The 20,275-nt window shown below is 40.5% G+C and overlaps 1 protein-coding gene across 13 annotated transcripts in view; it reads right to left on the minus strand.

Moving 5' to 3' along the window:
• Positions 1 to 20,275, minus strand: part of fat1a (FAT atypical cadherin 1a) — an 80,732-nt gene that overhangs the window by 28,436 nt on the left and 32,021 nt on the right. For 10 of the 13 annotated variants that reach the window (XR_191135.2, XR_001167529.2, XR_001167530.2 and 7 more), the window contains exons 4-10: positions 18,494 to 18,555; positions 13,007 to 13,336; positions 11,925 to 12,141; positions 10,638 to 10,706; positions 9,919 to 10,058; positions 845 to 1,120; positions 437 to 647 (exon numbers count right to left, since the gene is read on the minus strand). Coding sequence is in view for 10 of the 13 variants with exons in the window: in XM_004549254.6 (XP_004549311.2) it covers positions 437 to 647; positions 845 to 1,120; positions 9,919 to 10,058; positions 10,638 to 10,706; positions 11,925 to 12,141; positions 13,007 to 13,336; positions 18,494 to 18,555 (1,305 nt within the window). In the remaining 3 variants the exon portion in view is untranslated. The remainder of the gene's footprint in view (positions 1 to 436; positions 648 to 844; positions 1,121 to 9,918; positions 10,059 to 10,637; positions 10,707 to 11,924; positions 12,142 to 13,006; positions 13,337 to 18,493; positions 18,556 to 20,275) is intronic. The other 3 variants (XM_004549257.3, XM_004549256.3, XM_076884789.1) reach the window with 1 other exon arrangement.

A 20,275-nucleotide genomic window follows, 5' to 3' on the forward strand; every position in this document is an offset into this window, starting at 1 on the left:
AGAATAGATTTTTCTGTATGTTGTACTGGAAAGATGTGTTTAATGAGCACTGGATTGTACTAGCAGTTTATCAATCTAAGTCATAAAACTGGCTGAAAACAGAAGGAGCAACAATGCATCATATTCCCATCTCAGCTACTTCAAATATGCACATATACAAACGCAAAGTCTAACTGAAGCATGTCTCTTGTTTTCACATAACAGATTATTGTAGGAGAGATTCTCAGTGGGATGTGCCCATCTCCTACATATTTGAAGATCCCCTAAACAAAATATTCAATATTCTCAGAGTATTTCATTCATATCCAGAGGGCAGCTGTACTGATGACTCATACATTTTTATGAGATGATTTCATTTTGCAATGAAAGATTTTTGCTATGAGGGGAAAAAAATGGGGGTTAAAAAGAGTAGCATTGTAACTTAGCGTGCATTCACCTGATTCAATGTGGTAGACAACCTCTGCATTAGAGCCCTTGTCTTTGTCAAGAGCTGTAACCTGGAGCACCGCTGTGCCTACGGCAGCAGATTCAAACACTCGACCGGAGTATGGTGTGCCTATGAACCAGGGTGCATTGTCATTGGTGTCGTCCACATTGACAATAACGCGCACAAGGTTCCTCTTAACAGGAATGTCCTGATCTCGAACCTATAAAGGTCATTTTTTTATGAAAGAGGACACACAGGGGGAGGAGAAAGAGCAGCGATTAGTGTTCAACCTTACACTAATTTCTTGAATGTTTAACTTTAAAACAGTGAAATCAATTTGAACATGAACTCTGTTAAACAATATGCTAGAACTTCTCGGAATTCAACAAAGTTCAGTCTGTTTCTACCAATTCATACCATGACAGTCAGGATGTGACGATGCATGGTCTCATGATCCAGTCGCTCAGTGGTATACAGGGTGCCGGTTCCTGGGTCTAGTCGGAACTTCCTCAGGCTGAACGGATCAGTGCTGCTCAGGAGAGTAAAGGTCAGTTTGTTCTTCTCGTCCCTGTCCACAGCACTGATCTGCAGGACCTCACTCCCCGCTGGTTTGTCTTCAGGGACATTCACGACATAAACATTCTCAGAAAACTCCGGCCGGTGGTTGTTGGTGTCAATGACACGGATAAGCACCTACAGGAGAAAAATAAATTGCATGCAAAGTTACATTTATACACTTGACTTAATTCATATCACAAAGGATACATGCAAAAATATTTTAGTGGCTGTTATGTAAGGCTTTTTAGGTTTTGTCAAAAAGTGCTGTGAGCCATTACTCAATAAAAAGCACCAAGAGGATATTTCTAAAGCAACCAAATGACAAGGGTCAGGGATAAGTTTACATATTCAAAATTATATTTCAATAACCAACTGATCAGTGGTGAAACGATTGTGTGCTTGTAAATGTATTTGATTGTCTAGAACCAAATAATGATTTCCAAACAATAAAGCTTCTGGTAAATGATTAGATATCACAGCTCTGGTGCATGCTTCAACACTGCTCAGTACTATGGTCCAAAGATATGCAAGTAACACTTTTATCTTTATTTTAACCATTTCTCTCACTTTGGTCTGCACACATTCACACATATACACTATATTATTTTCAAATCACTTTCCTGATCTCTGCAAAAATAAGCAGTAGTGTGTTGACACAGACTCGATCGATCCATGCGATGGCAAAAGCAATAATTTATCTGAATGGCCACTTGATACTGCTAACAGTCAATCAATGCTGAATAACCGCAATGAATCTAAATGAATTCTGAGCTACACACATGAGCAGTTCATGAAAGAGAGAGTGCATGTGTGAGAAATCAAATGATCGGGGAGTGCTGAAGTAAGTCCAGTGATCCCACTATGCTTCCGTATTAGAAAGTCTGAAACAAATATAACTTTGAGGATATGCTGAGTGTTACTTTTGTGCTAATATTGCTACCCCTCCTAATATTTTCAAAGCTTTATGAAACTAATTTTTGCACATGCACGCTTCTTTCTTTGGATAATGTGCAAAGTGTAGTTTACTGTGCTTTTCCCCCAACACACGCACAAACAACAAAGAATCTAACATCCCAAACTGTAAAATTCCACTGGGAGCGTGTTTTATCAACACCAGCCACTCGTCTACTGGACTTCCGACAGAGGATTATGGAGAGCTGCTGGAATGCGATCTCTGTTTCCCAGACCAGCGAGGGACTTCTACCGTTGCCAAACATGGTGAACAAAGGGATCAGCCCAGATTAGACACCTGCATACCAGACACCAGGGGGTGATGTCCCGTAAGGAAAGCAGTCGATGCTGACCTGTTTGGTGCAGGAAGACTGAAGGGGGCTTAAATCACAAAAGCTCTGACCAGGTAACGGCTCACAACTGACTGGGGTTTGTCAGATCTCTGGTCAAAACAACTGCCCGCTGTTGTCTGTTGTCATAATACTGTTTGCTAAGCACTGTGAGCCTATATCAGAGACAAATATAGACTCAACCTGACAGGACTGATAACATTTACAATCTGCTCTGTGCTGTGATGCTGGCAATGCTGCTGAGGCTCACAGATGTCATCTTGCAGGGGGAGCATTGGGCTGCTTGCTGTTTGTTAGTGCAGTAATCTTGCCACAAGTCATGTGTCATAGGCAATCCATATCACACTGTTAATAAAAACGAAGGTAAAAAATAAATAAAAATCATTTTTAATGCGACATCAAATCTAAAAAAAAAGTATAAAAAAGTATCAATCTAGGCCTGTGGTGCATGTTGCATGCTCAGCAACATGACAAACTATCTCACTGTAAACATGTGTTCTCATGTAAACACAGACATCATATAGAATAAGATTGCAGATGCCTTCTAATCCACCTTTTACATACTCTGACGCAAACGCTTGCACGTACTCACGCACACACACCAGGAGAGGCTCCTAAGTTGCACACTTCCACACGTACATGCACACAAAGAGGCTGCCCAATGTGTCTCAATCTGGCCAGCGTCAGATAACACGCCTTGTGAAGAGTGAGTAAGGTGGCGAGAACTGATAGCGCCGTCGAGAAGGAGAAAGGATGGAATCTGGTCAGTGGTATCTGCATCTATACACAGTGTACAAATCTATACCATTTAAAATGCCCACAAAAAGCTATTCACACCCACCTCACACCCCTATATGCGCACAAACTTCCCTCTCCTTCTCCCTTTGCAAGAAAGCGCCACAGCACTTCAAAGGGACTTTGCCCCCAAACATCACAAACGTAGCACGATACAGCCTGACCGCAGCAGAAACGCTGGTGTACAAGGGAACTCTGTAGTCTTTGTATATGGCTTCCCCTGGGAAAGCTGAGAAGGAACACGATTGGGACTGAGACACAGGCGTGATAGATGGAGATACTAAAGAGGAAAAAGTGCTGTGACAGTAAGATTAGGGCTGGGCCATATTATACCGTTCACGGTAATACCGGTATAATGTTAGGCAACGATAGGAAAATGAAATATCGCGATAGAATGGGAGTAAAACGCGCATGCGCGGTGCCTTTGTTTTCATACGCACATGGCCGATTGTTGAGTGAAACAGATGAACCAGAATTGGTTTGTAAAAATGGTGCAACTTCAGTGATGTGGAACTGGTTTGGTGTTTGTCCGTCAGATACACAACAAAGCACATTTTTTTGCAGAACATGCAAGCGGCCGTTGTTATTGTCATATTTGTCGGACTAAGATGCTCTTAAATCTGGGAGTAATCTGGGTCCTAAACTCCAAATTCTTCAGGTCAAACAACACTGCAGCATCACTTAGAGTTAAAAACTGTCTAAATTCTTTCATCTTTAATAAAACGATCAGCATTGCTGCTTTACCAGGTGTAACTATAAAGTTTAACTTCCAGGCATCCATGAAAACAAAAGTTATTACATTTAACGGAGTTAGAAGTTAGCAGGAAGCTAGCGGAAGTTAGCTCGCTAGTTTCGCTAGTTACCTAAGCATGATATTGCATGTTCTGACTGAGAGATTTCTGAAAAAAATCAAACGTACAGCTCTGCTATCACTTCCAACATAAATGAAGACAGGAAACTAAACAGCAGTGATGTTTGTAGGGTTACTGAAGTTGGGCTAGCTGGTATATAATGATGTGCTACGTGATCGCTAGCGACACAGCTATGTTAGCATAACATAAACAGTGAAGCTGGAGGACGAACGCTAACACTTTTCCACTTATAAAAGTTAACGTGAAGGTTCTTCATGGTTAGAGACAAATGCAATCGCATGGCAGGATGCTGTAAACGGACCAAACTTCAGTCAGGAGAACAACTGAGATAATCCATCCACAATGCGAGGTTAGTCATTAATATACTGCAACAACATGGGAATAGAGCAGCTGCCAGAGAATTCAACATTAATGAATCAATGGTACAGAAGTGGAGGAAGCAAGAAGAATGAGTTTAATAAAGTTTGATTTATCTGACTGCTTTGTTTCGCTTAATGTGCCTTATAATCCTGTGCACCTTATGGTCCGAAAAATGCGTACTGCACACTGCAGTTTAATGTTGCAAAGCACCTCTTTTTAACTTCAGTGGATATTATACATGGTTATGCTCAGGATATGTCAGCACATTTCTACTGGAAATGCCTTTTGGTTAAACTTTCAGCAAGGAATTTGCATTTGCACTGTTACATTTTTATAAAGCTTTTAATGTACATAAAAACCAGCTTCTTGTTTAAGTGAAAATAAATGGAAGGTTGTCTTTTTGCGCTAGTAATGTTGTGGAGTTGTATTTTGTCTCGCATCAATTATATCGTCGGTTATATCGTTATCGCAAATTTTCAAATATATATCGTGATAAATATTTTTGGCCATATCGCCCTGCTCTAAGTAAGATGATGGTAAAGAAGATAAGTGACAGTGAAAATCTAAAGGCGGCTAAGGGAAATGGTCAAATTTAGAAACCAGGTTGCGGAAGGGGGGAAAAATACAAATAAAAGATGTGACTGAAAAAAAATGAGTGAAAAAAGTGATACAATAATGAGCTTTGATACTTAATAAGGTAAAAAAAAATCTATGAGAAAAAAAAGCATGAGTAAATAAACTCAACAGTCGAGTGAGACATAAAGAGAGTCTTTGTAATGTGGACTGAGATAACAGAAGAAACAGGAGACCAGGAACAGATTGTGAGCAGAACAGCTTGAGGTACTTCTGCACGGCCAAAGGAGGATGCCATATAGCTGGAGACGGGGTGGGGGGACTGGGCTGCATGCCGAGGCTGCCTTGTTGGCGCAGCTCCTGGCTATGAGGTGCCCGAGCTGGAATGCGGCACCCCTCGTCTACATCAGCTGATACTTCAGCGACGCCTTCATAGATCTACAACGGTCATACGGAAAGAACGACAGACTGGCCCACTGTTTTCCAAAGACCTCCCACAAACCAGAGGCCCTCATACTGATATTACCACTGGAGTCCCCAGTGGGCTGGATTAAAAATCATTTTCAATTTTCATCATGTCATTTTAATTTGAAAAAAAAAAGATGTACAAGAACAAAAGCGTATTTAAAACAGTGCCTCCTGAATTACAAAACACCTTTTTTGTGAGGTATTCAGAACAGGACACGGGGGGGCTTTTCATTGTGCTCATTGTCCTCCTGTGCCATGCGTAGGAGAGGAAGCCCCCCTGCCAGGTGGCAGGTTCTGGGCAAAGGGGGGCCGCTGGCACCGAGTACTCAAACATGTTCCCAAAACAGGATTAACAGAGGCCACTATCCACACAGGTCCAGCACTCCTGTTTGCACTTTATTCTACCCAAACAGAATTATCATCATCTCTGAAGGCATAGCCAAGAAAGATAAAGATTTCTGGAAAAAAAACCCTGAAAAAAACAGAAAGAAAGACAAAAGGGGGCTAGAAAAAGATGGAGAACAAAAAGAAAAGGAAAAAAACATTCCTAGGAGAAAGAAAATAGGCCAGCACGTCTGGCAGCACAGCTTCCACATGACTTTGATTTGAGGAATATATACCGGTAAGTCCGACTTTTGAGGTTTCATAAGGTGCTGTGTGTGTGTGTGTGTGTGTGTGTGTGTGTGTGTGTGTGTGTGTGTGTGTGTGTGTGTGTGTGTGTGAGCAGATCTAATTTGCAGTGAAATTCTGTGGGAGTTGTTTTGGAAATAAGCAACATATTATCCCCAAAGAAAACAAAGTCATACTCAACAATTAACAACTCATTTGCACGTTTTCCTGCTGAAATCCTGTCTTCTTGGACTGATTTTACTGTTGCGAGCACAGAGGTGAGCAAATTCATTACTGTTTAATCCCAACATTGTACAATCGGGATGATTAGCCGGGGGATTTACATTACTAGGCCATCAAAAGCAAGCAAACCTGCCTTCAGGCGTAAATTAATACATTTCACTGTAGCCTGACACATTATTTTAAAAATCGAACACGATTATATAAAACAGCTACAAAAACCATTCACTTCCCAGTAAGAGTAGAGCTGACAGTGAAAGAGAACTATCCCCTGACGCCAGAGCAAATGGCGTGAATGCCATGACAAAACAAGGTGGTAGCCAAAACACTCAGATCACACAGTGTTCCAAATCTTCAGGGCCTTTACAACATTCCCAATAATACGGGACAGTCAACCGGCATTCATTCATTAACTCATGTCAAAACTTGATCCTATCCCAAGGACCTGCGGTTCTTTTTAATAGCAATAATATAAAAAAAAAAAACACGGAGGCAAACACAAGTCTTGTTTATAATGATTTGGGGGTTTTTTTGTTCTTCTTTTTGTGTGAGAAACATTCAGTAAAAATAATTGCTCGTTTTCACTGTGATCTATATTTTTGAACTGTTGGTTCAATTTTCGATATTTTCCCTGCTTTTTAAGATATCAAATGAATTGTTTGTTCTTTGCTATTCCTGCCTTTAGTTTAGTTTTCAGCAAGTAAATCTGGTTTGATGAGATTGAGATCAGGTTAAACCATTAAACCACTTTGCTGCATTTGAAAAAATAAATGAATGGGCAGAAAGTACAGCTGCTGCCTATTCTTAAGCTTACACTACCTCGTTATAGTGGACTCAAATAAAAACATAGCTACCATATGGAGTGTGTTCTGCTGTTGGTGGAAGTGTGAATGAATTTTTCTTTATCATGCAAAAGTATCCTACGATCATCCACCACTGTTGTCTTTATGAATGTCCAGGATCTTTTGATTTAGCCAACTCCACTCTACCACCGTATTCTGATGATTTAGCAATTTGTAATGTTTCTGCTCTCTCTAAGATAAATTTGCTTGGATTCTGCAGCTCAAGCAGTGCTCCTTTAACCACATGTTGATGTTTTACTGCAACAGCTTCCAAATTCATAGGGTCAAATTCTGACCCTACATAATCGAGTAGCCCACATCTTTGAAATTACATTTCTAAAAACACAAATCCCTGATAAACTGTGCAAAAAATGGCAGTTAATGCAGTTAATGGAGTACTTTTGTTCAATCTCTCAAATTAAAAAAGAGAGTCTCCACTTTACTCTCATATTCATAATATCACTGTAACTTAATATGTCTCTATACACATTTTTTAAAAAAAGCATCAGTCTGGAAACATATATGGATCCAACTATTTTTAGTATACAGCCAAACTCTGGTAACAATATTCTTTACAGACAGTCTACCTCTTTCAGTCACCGTTTGCCTGTCAGCATATCTAAAGCAGCTGACCCACCTACAAATGTGGTTTATGGAGCGCACAAATTCTGTAAATCCTATCCCTCAACAGAAAACAGCTGACGTACAGTGGCCAGCTGGGTATACAATATCATACACAACACTCATATGCAAGAGAGCAAATAAGTCACAGCTTCAATAGCATTTACATAAATAAACACATTTAAAACCTGCAGCCAATGAGAAAATGTGTGTTCTGATATACAAGTGATGCTCCTTTAACCTGTTTCAAATAAAGAAACTCATGGCTAATATGGAATAAATCATACAGCTGAGCATCCTTCAAAGTCATCATCACTCAATATTCTGCGAGCTGCACATGAAATTTTTCAGATTTTGTGAAGGACGGCACATTAAAATGAGACTATATACTGGACTTCCATTCCAAGAGTTCAGTTTTTACTGCACGACTTAAAAACACTAAAAGTTGATGAATACAATATTTTTCTGATATACTTTTATGCAATATGCTTTTAAAAAATGTCATGGCATTAGCAAAAGTCTAGATGCTTGGAATTCGTACAATTATATACAAAAACTGAGATTTTGTGGGGTTTTCTATATAAAGCATAAATGAATCCATCCCCTACACTTGTAAAAGGGCTGCAAGTACAGAAGGTCCTGCTGAAAATCAGGCTACAGTGAGAATTAGACCTTTTGAATAGGTTAACCTTTGAATGTGATTAATTGACTTAAAATGTCACTGCATACAATATCACTGAGAGGCTTTTAAATAAGTGTCTGTTGCCAGGGCTTTTAAGAAAGTGCTTTGCAGGCGGATGCAGAAAACAGCAACTTTGTGAGTGTTTTTTAAGGTTTTGCACTAAACTAAAGGACGTGCTGCTTCCGTGGATGAGCTGCAAAATGCCAGTGAAAGAAGCGCTTCATCCAAGGCTCAGTGGAGCACAGTAGCCAGATGATGAAAGGCTTTATTCATACAGAGTGACAACAAATAGATTCTTTTCCAGCTACAGTCCTCTGATGCTCCCCTTTGAGGACAAAGGACAAAACATCGTGAATGCTGCCATCACACATGACCCAAACTACCATGTAAAAATGTTCAAAATCTCATGGACAAGGCATGACCGTCTGCACAAAGACAACTTGCATGCTCAAAAGCTTTTATCATGGCAGCTCAGCTTTGGTATCAGCCAGGGAGCAGCATACTGTATCTGTTGCATATTTAGTTATTCATTCCATTCAGAAAAGGCCGAGGCAATTTGTTCCTCTCGGAAAAAAGAAAGAGAAGGTCCACAGGTTCAGGGAGAGACACAGCAGAGGGGAGGAGTTGAGCGGGCTCAAGAATGCACACTTGAAAAAAAATAAAGACAAAAAAAAAAGACTTTGGCTAGACAGCACCATCATCACAGCAGCTCCGCATCAGGAATGAGACAATGGAAGATTCCTGGTGCTCAGTGCGCAACTGTGAAGGGGGAGAACAGAGGAAGAAGAGGAATGCCGCCTACCCCTATGACGACTTTAAAGTGGATTACAAAAACTTTCTTTCTCAAGTTTTTTTTTGTCTTTTTGGGATGTACATATATATATATATATAACCCAAAAAGATAACCCCCAGGAAATACAAATTTACAACCAGGATATGGTTAGCAGAAGCTTTTCAGCAGCAAAGAAGCAACAAAAACATCTGGCTGCTCGGGCAAAAGGTTAAAAGTTCACCTACACTCACCTCTGTATTAAAGGGAGTCACAGAGTTACTAGTTGCCAACAAAAGAAAATTAAAAATTCACTGAGCAAATATAATATTCCCACATAAGACCCTAAGTAAGCAGTTACCAGAAGGGTATCGATCCCCTTTATTCAACTCTTGCTAAGTGACTAAAGCCCACTTTACTAAAATGTTTGTTCTTGCTGTTGTTGAAACATCTGTCTTCATATCTGATAAACAAAAAAGTAAAAAATCCTCATGCATAAACACAGGCAGCGCCATATAATGGAAAAACCTCACAGCTTCGCCACAACACATCCCATATCGTCTCATTGGTTTTGTGTCTCAAGTCATTTAGGTATATAATGAGGTTCACACATACAAAACGCCATTTTTCCTGCTCAGCTGAATGCAATGAGAGGACATCAACATATCCCAACAAACAAGACAGTTTAGCGCCCGCTTCACTCATTACCCTCCTCTTTACTCGTGCAATTTCCCATGAGGAAAACAGAATCATGACAACTGCCTCATCAGCCTCCAACCGCTTCATTAGTGTTTCAATTACCTGGGTGCTGACAGTTCGTGTCCCATCCGTGGCTTCCACTGTCAGGTTGTAATTTGATTTCTGCTCTGCGTCCAGGGGCCGCGCTACAATCAAGGTTCCGCTGGCCTTGCCCACGTCAAAGCGGCTGTCATAATTACCACCTGTGGAAGAACATGTTTTTTGCACAAACATGGAAAGACTGAAGATTAGAGACATATCACTGCTTAGTTCTGTGCATGTAGCAAGGTTATATAAACACTAGATGGGGGCACAGAGATGGACACATAAACATCAATTTTCTGCTCTGCTGGAGTCGAAGATAATGAACAGATACGCTTACGCTGATGTCATTAGCTATCGATGCAGATTTCCTGTTCTAGCTAAACATTCCCCACATAATAGCCATTTCATGCAATTAACCAAAACGCTGAAAGTATGGGTACAAAAAGGCAAAGTGATGATTGGATAACAACACGACAGACATTTATAAAAAAGACTTCTGAACTGTAATGGTGAACCTTGCTACAAATTGAAGCTCTAATTCACACATAGAATGAGGAGGAGGGTTTCCTAACCCCTGTGAGACTTTTAATCAGGTCACAGGTTTTAGTGGAAAAATGTGGCACAACATCAATCCCATAACACAACACAAGTCAACCACAGCCAACGGGCAGCACCAACAGACAATGCAGGATGATCTCTTAATATAGCACAGCCTATTAGGAGATCTCAGCAGATACCTTCTGCTGTACAGTTGTGGTCACAAGCCATCTGAAGGATGTAAAACATCTCAGTATCCTCTATGCCGTCTTGCAAATATCCAACCAAACAGAACATTCCAGAGAAAAAAGGGAAAGCAGTGAAAGAGCACGGAGAAAGAAGAGAAGAAAAAGAGATGTGTCAGTCAGACATTGATTAGAGGAAAGACAGGCTGGGAGGAAGGGAGAAGAGGCAGGCATTTCCAAACACAGCCTTTTTAAATCTTCTCATGCACACAGTGCCTACAATACAAAAAACAAAAGCAAACAAAGATGAATCATGTTTTAACACTTCAAAACACAGCTGCTAATTAAAACTGTAAGGAAATATACTACATGTCAGCCGCCTCACACAAAAGAAGCTAGGAGGAGTATCAATATTTATCGATTATGGCCGACTGATTCATGATGCAATTCGGTTATTTCAACCAACAGCTTTACAAAAGACAGGGAGCTGTAACTGCACGAGCAATAAAACGGAGAAAAATGGCCTCAAGTTTTCACACTGGCGAATAAACTGCTTTAAAGAAATACAGGCTCTAACACCTTTTAGGCATATTTAGGCTGATTAAGAAACCACAGCTGCCACGGAGCTTACATAAGATCTCTAATCTTCAGCTGAAACATTTGTATTCACCTTTCTTTTTGCTTGTTTGTTTGAGATTATTTACAGTCCAAATGGGGGGGTTTATGTGCTTGTTTTGCTCATTTCTGCATGCCTACTAACATCATTTTCCATATGTTAAAAAGTGGGCAGACAGAACTTGTGCTGAAAGCCAAAATGTCAGTCACTGCTACGTTGCTAAGACAAAGTAGCAATCAAAGAGGACATCGGGCATTATTCGCTATTATGACTGACCATTTACACCGGAATTCTCTGTCATAATGTACCTGATGGTTGCATCTTTATATGGTGTACATTTAATGGAAAAGTGTCTTTAATATGGAGAAAAATATAGAGAAAGATTTTTAAAAAGTTTATTTATTTGCATTTTGGGTGTGTAAGACAGCTAACATCGCTACGAAAGGATTAATGCCGGCTGCTCAAATGAGTTATCAAATGCAATCTTATATAAGAAACAACTTAAAGCCTTAATGCACTATAAAATATCTCTATTTAAAGTTACTGTTTCTAATCATCCGCTCAGCCACACTACACACATACACTGTGTTAGTACTAAAGTGTTTCTCTATCTATAAAGCAGTAATTGAGCATTTATACAGCATGCATGCACTCAACATGAAATATGAATGTAAAGGAGACCCTACCTGTGATTTCAAACCACACGGGAACATCGGAGGATTCAGTGGCCACGACGCCCACCATGTGTGCCACAGGATCGCTTTCCATGACAGAAAAGGTGAAGGGGGACTCCTCAAAAGCCAGGGAAGCTGCGTCGGCTGGCAGTTGTGGTTTGGGAATCCACTCAATGTGCAGACGACAAGTGGAGGATTTCTGAGGTCGTCCATTGTCGACAGCTTTAATCTAAGAGAGGCAGACAATCGAAGTCTGTGTTACAAACTGTTATGTGATGGTTTTCCTCCAAATTACTTTCTGTGTAGCTCCAGAGGAGTTCATCTCCCTGAAACCCTTCAAAGTTCACTGAGATGTCTGCATCAGGATAAGCAACGCCTTGTGTCTGGACTTCTTTGGTGATTCTGTGTTTTGTACTATAAAGCTACAGTGAGCAACTTTTGGAGACTTGAGTCTGCATATTAGAAAATTAGTATCACTACCAAATGAAATGTTTACAGCTAACAGTGTTCATGAAGATCCTGTTTTGGGTTTTTTTTGTTTACCTTGCAGGCGGAAGATTGACAGGCAGCGTTCATTTTCAAACACATAACACTTTTTTTCAACCAAATCTTAAGATACTCTTCAACAAAACAACTGTCATAATGCTCTGACACTGATAAAACTGTCAACAGCCAAAGTTCGATGTCACATCAGTGGCTGAAAAATTTGGATCTTTACAAACACAGCTGTTGAATCACAGCAAAAAAAAGAAAAGAAAACATAAATCCTAAGAATATCTTCTCACTGTTATTGCTAGTGTATGGAACAAGCTCCCAAAAATTGCATATATAAATTATTTTTTCTTTAAGAAGAGTTAAATCCAGCAGTGTGTGCACCAATTAGCATTCAGTGTCTCTTACAGATACTACACTGCAGCTTTAAACACAAAGACGCAAAACAACAACTAAAGAACCGTGGAGACAAATAAAACTTGAGGGGATGAGGAGAGCACAACAATAAAGCAACAAACAAGCATCTGTTGTAAAAGCGCAGTGCTCGCTGAGAGACTCTGAAGCTGAGGACGGAGAGGTAGCCTGCGATTATAGATACTCACTGTAAGTATGTCGTATTCTCCTGCAGAGGAGAACTTCTTGGACGACACCAGGCCCGTCTTGGGCTCGATGAAGAATTTTCCATGTTCATCTCCATCCTCGATGCTGTATGAGATCTCAGCATTAGGTCCGTCATCACGGTCTGACGCAATCACCCGATACACCGGGTACCTCTTCATGGCTCTCTCATTCTCAGGCCTCTCCCGCTCAGGGAGTTGGATCTTGTAGATTTTCTCCAGGAACAACGGCCTGTTGTCATTCTCGTCGAGGACCTGCACGATGATGCGAACAGTGGTGGATTTTGGAGGAACGCCGTGGTCGGTGATGGTTACCTGAAAGGAAAGAAAAAGTATAATTTGATGAGGTGAACTTTAAATCACCCCCAACAGAGCTTATCTCTTCAAGTCACAACAGCCCAAACTGAAGGCAGTGAATTATATCAGCATCAATAACAGAACAGTAAGTATCCTGGGAATTTGTAAAGATTAAGACACTCTGTTACAAAACAATCATACTGCAGCCCCAAATAATTAACAAAGAAAAAAGAAAGAGGCATGCTTTTTCACTTTATTATCCTTTTCTTCCACTTCCTTTTTAGTGAGTGAACTGGCAAGCAGAACTAAAGGGATACTTTGGTTTCTTTGAGGTGGACTTTTATGAGGTACTTTTAGTCAGTGAATCGTCTAAAGTAGCCTGCAGTTTAGAGAAGCAAACAGCAGTGACCTAAAAAATAGTTTTCAAATTTTCACCACTAGAAAATAAATATTATTATGATCAAATACAATCAAAACAATCAGTTGCTGGTCTGCTCCTGTCTTGAGCCGTTATGTTTGAGTTTTTCTGTGATTTCGGTGCTTTAAAAGGTTATTTTAGACCCAAAGTGGCGTATTGAAATACCTCAGTCATACCACAGCGCATCACAAATACGCATGTTCTGCTGAGTCTGGTGGCTCTGATTACAGCCGCTTTAGTTTCCAGCTGGAAAGGACAGTTGACAGCAAAGTAGTAATGTGAAAAACAAGATAAATGCATACTGATTTGTGGCTAAGTGGCTAAAATATGTTTCTGCTAACCTCGCCTACAGCAGTACAGCCTGAGTGCATGGACTCCTGTCTGTTTCTCCAAACTAGGGTGGGTGTAGCGACAACCATCTGCTGACTACCAATACATACCCCCATACAACCACATTTCAAAGAAACCAAACTATTCTTTTAAAACCAATTCCCCCTGTGATTCGCTGTCAGAAAGTCTATTCTAAAAAGGAAACCAATTATCCAGCAGGAACAAGTTGTTTGGCATTCTTCTATTGCTGGAGATGGGTTAGTCCAACACTCCGGTCGTAAATTACTTCAGAGAAACATTTTTGAAATTATTGTGTGGAGTTACTAGGTTTAGATAAACATGATTTCTTAAAAAAAAAAAAAAAAAAAATTCATATGTGTCCTTGTAATCATGGTAAGATTGGCTTGTGAGATAAAAATTATTTTTAATTAGCTGCACCTATTCAGTCTGGTAGCACCCGCCGCACCGACTCTGCTGCTGTGTGTCAAGTATGCACACAAAGATTCTGAACTGCTAATAAACATTAAGTCTAAATACTCTCAACTAAAGGCAGGAGGTTTTATTAAACCCCAGAAGCATTCAGTATAAAAGTCAGTGTTAAACAACTACATCATTAACATGGCTCTAATTTAAGTCCCTGCATCAAGTGTTACTGGTGGCACACTAAGGCTTTGTCACTTCTGCCGTGACTTAACACATCAGTATGACTTTGGACGTTAATGCGCACAGTCTGAGGAGCTTAATTGAAAACAAACAGCAACAGGCTGACCTAAACAAGCACAATTTTTAGAAAGTCCCAGAAAATGGGCTTGAGAGCTTTGCATCTGAGCACTGGAGGAGAAGTGACCATTTCTGTCTTCAAGCTGCAAAACGCTGTAGAAGGGCAGAACAAATGTCACAGTCATTTAAAACCATCTGCTAAGTACTTTACTAAGAGCAGTCAGGAGTCCAGGGTCAGAGACATACCATTTGGTACCATAGACTCAATTACTAAAGAAATGTGTTTTTGTTTTCCCCTCACTGTCTGCAGCTGTCCGTGCTACTGAAATGAGCAGAATTTATGAAAGTGGATGACAAGATACCAGAGCGTGAATACCAGAGTGTGATGGATAAACATAAACAAGGCGCTTTGTTTATGTTAAGTGCCATTTCAAATAGTCAAATGAAGTGCTACCCTATAGCTATAGCTACCCAGCTATCCATCACAATGTGCATCTCTTTGGGAAATTTACATGAAAAGCCTTTGTCTGATAATTAGGCGAGCAGACAAAAGACTGAGACGTTAGACCGGGGGCAGTCTGTTCACAGCACAAATCCAGCACTGCTGTGAAGCTGCAACTTGAAAAACTGAAGCATTCATAGAAGACAATGTACCGGTACACAATGAGTTAAAGTTCTCTCTTCTCTCTAAATCTCACTCTTTTACTGTGTCTTTTGTCCTGTCTTCCTCCCGTCACCCCCAACCGATCGCAGCAGATATCTGCCCTCCCTGAGACTGGTGCTACTGGAGCTTTCTTCCTGTTAAAAGCAAGTTCTTCCTCCCCACTGTTGCCAAATGCTCGCTCATAAAGGGTTGTTTGATTCTTGGGGTTCTTTATGTATTGTAGTAGGGTCACATCGTTTTGGCGCTACATAAATAAAAATAAAGTAAGTAGAAAACAAGATGTATATTGTCTTCATCTTAGAAGTATTTAAATAAATCCTTTAAATCGCAGAAAGATCAGCATTTCCTTAAATTCTCACTCCCGACCCCATTAACGCCTCTTCTGACAGTTTGTAACTTGGGTGATACAATCTTCTGAGAAAACCTAATTGCCAAAGACACTCAGAGCAGACTTCAGCAGATTACAGCTATAGGGGGCACAAGCTGCTGCAGCACGAATCTGGTGTAACAAGCTCCATCTTGCAGAAAGTCATGAGTAAGCACTGTGCAAGAAAGCACACGAGGGGCAAGCGAGCCGGGCTGCTAAGTTAAAGGTTATTACAACCGGGTCAGCTATTCCTTTTCCAAGTTGTGTTGGTGGATAGAAAAGAACTCTGCTCTAGCTTAGATGGAGCCAAAAAAGGAGAGGAGACATCTGACATTAAACAGTTTTTTACATATCTGCCTATTCTTCCCCCAAGGCTGTGTGTTCTCGGATTTTGTGTGATCTCTGATTTGAGAATAAAGCAGGTACCAGCTATCCACAGCTGGTGAGTGGCTGTCATCTGACCTCCTTTGTGCACTCTTTGCTCAGGCACCACCATCACCAAAACCAAATGGTTCCATTAGTGAGAATGGGAATGAACAAAACCATCTCCTGCTGTGTGCTACATCTGAGAAAACATAACTTAAGAAAATGTCTGGAGCTGATTCTCCCGACGGTTTCTGAAGCTCATATGTGAAAACAGCTTAGTGACTTTTATCATAGACCAAGGCAGTCCATTTTGACAGTTTGTGGCCTGGATTCAATTTCCTGAAGAGAGTAAACGGCAAAAAGTGAAGCGATCATATGTAAACGATTAAGGTTCTAATTGGCTGACCCACACGTACCACGATTAATGTTTTGTATGGAGATGAGCCACTGACGTGTCCTGTATTAGTAAGTTTGCCACCTTGAAGATGGAACCCCAGTGACTGCCACTGCTCAACTAATGTTACACATTGTTGCTTTAAGATGGATTTAAGCTTTAAATTACCTATTTTAACACCACAATAGCTGGTTATTTATAAATAATGTATTTTGAAAATATATGATGTGAATTTTGTTTTTGTTCTTTCATTGACATTTAATACATTTACAGATTAATCAGGACAAGTTTTTTTGCATCAGTTGTTTGTGGCATGTTTGACAACTTTGTTAAACATGCCACAAACAACTGATGCAAGCAGTCCATTCACCTCTGCTTTTACATTATAATGTGCTCTCTACAGTCCCAGGCCTAAATCCTCGGCATGTCCTGGCATGTCCCACTTTTGCTATTTACCCACCCCCTCCTTCCTAGGATGAAGGCCTGTGATCCTGCCGCTAGAGCCCACACTCAGATCTATCAAGAGCAGCTTTGCCTTTTCTCAAATTCCCCCACTGCCTTTCTGCTTTTAGTTCTCTCTCTCTCTCTGTCTCTCTTTCACACACAGGCACACGACAACAACCAACCCCCATCCATCTCATCATAAAAGCTGAAGGCCCCCTGTGCTCCCTCCAACTCTTCTTGGCATTTGGAGCAAACAATGCTGACACAGCCCCCACCCTAATTGCTCCACATGTTCCACATGGTCCCACATGTTTGGTTTCTTCTCCTACAACAGGCTAGCACAAAAAAACTTCACTAGTTAGGACTTCAATTTGATTTGCTCTGCTTGCGCCCGGATGCCAAATTGTAGGGTTTAAGGGTTTGTGCTGCTGCACCAATAAAGAGCTTCCTGCTGAATTCATAATAACCTGCAACCAACATGCACAAACTTCTTAAGTTGCTATAGTTACACGGCTCTGGGTTTGTTTGTTTTTTGCACCAGACAGGTTCTCGAACTTCCTAATTCCAAAACCCAAATGTTGGAAGCAGCAATTTAGCTTTTACCGGAAAACAATGGCTGCAGGAGTTGTGTGTTTTCGACCTTGATAACATATAGTCCACCCACATTCAACAAATATAGTGCAAAGCATTTTTTTTCTCTTACATTCAGTTCACTCGCCAGCTCCCTAAAGGAATACAGTCCTCCCTTATTCCCCCACTTTTATCCCTATCATTTACTCTCAGTCATGTAATGCAATTAGTGCAGTGTAGTGTACAATCGGAGTATGAAATACGACACTGCTTAGGCACCAGATACACCAGCACATTAAATGTCACCCAGAGCTCACTGAATTGTGTAACTTCTAACAATAATTAAAAGGCGTCAGATCTGCTCCCTGCCACCACCGGAAACACAATTAAAAGAGCTATTATCAGCCTCGGCTCTGTGGTGAGAGAGCGCGAGGGAGGGAGCGCGAGGGAGGGAGCGCATGGAGCCGCGCTCAATTAAAACCCGCAAGTTTAGACGTCGGCCTGTTGGTCTGACAGCAGCTTCCTGTTCCAGCTCGCTCCATCCACGAGATGGAACAGTGGGAAGGAACAAAGCAACAGTCACCAGGATCTCCCACACGCCTCCTACCTCTCCCTCCTACCCCGTCCGGAAATCACTACAAGGAGAAATTATTCTGAAAGAGCTCTCTTGCATATCCAAGAAGATCGTTTTTGTTGGCAACATGTGGCAGGCAGCCAAAGTTGACTGCAAATGCCAAACCACAGAGAAGGGAAAATGCCCAGCTCTCTAGTGTGATTTTTTTTTCTTTAAACTGGAGCACGTTGACCTTAAAGGTTTCTAATTATCATGCTGCTCATTCATTTTCACATGAATTAAAGACGGTTTCTTTAGAATTGAAAATGAGCTGAAATGCAGTGCTCACCTCGAGGATGTGCTCGTCCTGCTGCTCTCTGTCGAGTTTCCTGGAAGTTGTTGTAACCAAACCTGGAAAAGACAATCGGCAAAAACAGCATTAATTATACATAAAACTACATAAACGACATAACGATAAAATTAAGGGAAAACAAGCATTGCTCAGATTTTGCCACTTTTTTTTTTTAAATACAAAATTAAAGATTATGCCATAGATAAGATAAGACCACAACTGTGACATTTAAAAAGCAGCATGGCAGTGTGCACACAAATAATCGAACACCTGCAATTATTTGGTTGGTGCTCAACACTGGAACTTAATGATGACAGCAGAAGTAAAGTAAGTAAAGTTAACCAGTTGATCTGGCGGACTTTTCATTGTGATCTGAGTGTAACTTCATATTGTTTGGAGTTATGATAACATATTGAGTTTAATTCATTTGTCAGAAAAAGACAAAAAAACCCCTTCAAATTCTGTCAGGATAATATCATTATCACTACTGTTATTGCAAGTGTTTATATATATATATATATATATATATATATATATATATATATATATATATATATATATATATATATATATATACATATACATATACATATATATATATATATATATATATATTCTTAACCAATAACCATGAACAGAGCCGTGTCCAAAATGTGCCGCATGCTAATCAGCCAGATTGGTCTCAATGTCTGCTTTTTAAATTATAAACACGCCAAAGTTCTCAGCAAAGCAAACGTTTGACTGACCAAAGAAAAAAACAATCCTGCCACTCATTGTTGGGTGACATACTCTGAACCCTGGTGATATGTCATCAGTCACCCGTGAGTAAAGACTGCGTCTGGATAAGTGCTTTCCCTGTGGTCTTCCTTGTTCCTGGCCTATCCTGTTGCCAGACAGCCCAGTATACTGTCTTGTGTATGGGAAATATCACATTGACCTGAAAATAGTACCCCAACAGCAGCACAGGCTTGACACCCTACTTTTAGTTTTTCCACAAGCTGAATAATAGACAGCCAGTAAGACATCACCCGCAGGTCTGAGCACTTTTATACAAGAGGCAAAAGTGAGATCCTACTGCTATTTAAAGCCTTTCAACAGTTTTGTCGAGCACTATCACTCAGTTTAAGTAGGACGATTGATGATGTGTGACATCAATCACACGAGGGAAACCTTGTTACGCCGAGCTTTGACAAAAGTAAAAATAAAACAAGCTGGAATCTTGAGTTCCTGACGAATCCAATTTTCAATCAAGTTCACAAACAAGAGAAGCAAAGAGAAGAGGAAGAAGGGGGGAAGGGTATTGCTACATTATAGGCAGCATTCTGTTCTCACTCCCAATGTAATTGCAACTTTGTAAGGACACTGAGTATAGAGTAGACATGCCAACTTCGACCGCACCATAGCTGCCTGCTTGCCACACTGCGCCTGATTAGCATAAAGCAAAGGATTTCCGAAACCCAAACCCATCAATGGCACATATGCCTGCAACAAGAATAGCAGGCCACAACTTACAGCTCCTGAAATAGCCCTCCCTAGCTCTGCGATTCGTGGATATAAGTGAGTGCTGCTCCTGCTCCCTCTTTTTATCCTCTTCTTCTTAGGCTTTATTTAATCTTCACAGTGAGCTGTAGAGATATACGTCTACTGATATCTGGTCAGGGAAAAAAGTAAGTGCAATAACACCTTTCCTCAAGCTGCAACCCATATTTTGCTCTGCTTACCTCACGTGGATACATATTAATGGGCAACCAATTTAGATTTTACTTTAAAGCAAAATCT

This window comes from Maylandia zebra, linkage group LG6, assembly GCF_041146795.1.
Source record: "Maylandia zebra isolate NMK-2024a linkage group LG6, Mzebra_GT3a, whole genome shotgun sequence".
Classification (NCBI taxonomy): domain Eukaryota; kingdom Metazoa; phylum Chordata; class Actinopteri; order Cichliformes; family Cichlidae; genus Maylandia; species Maylandia zebra.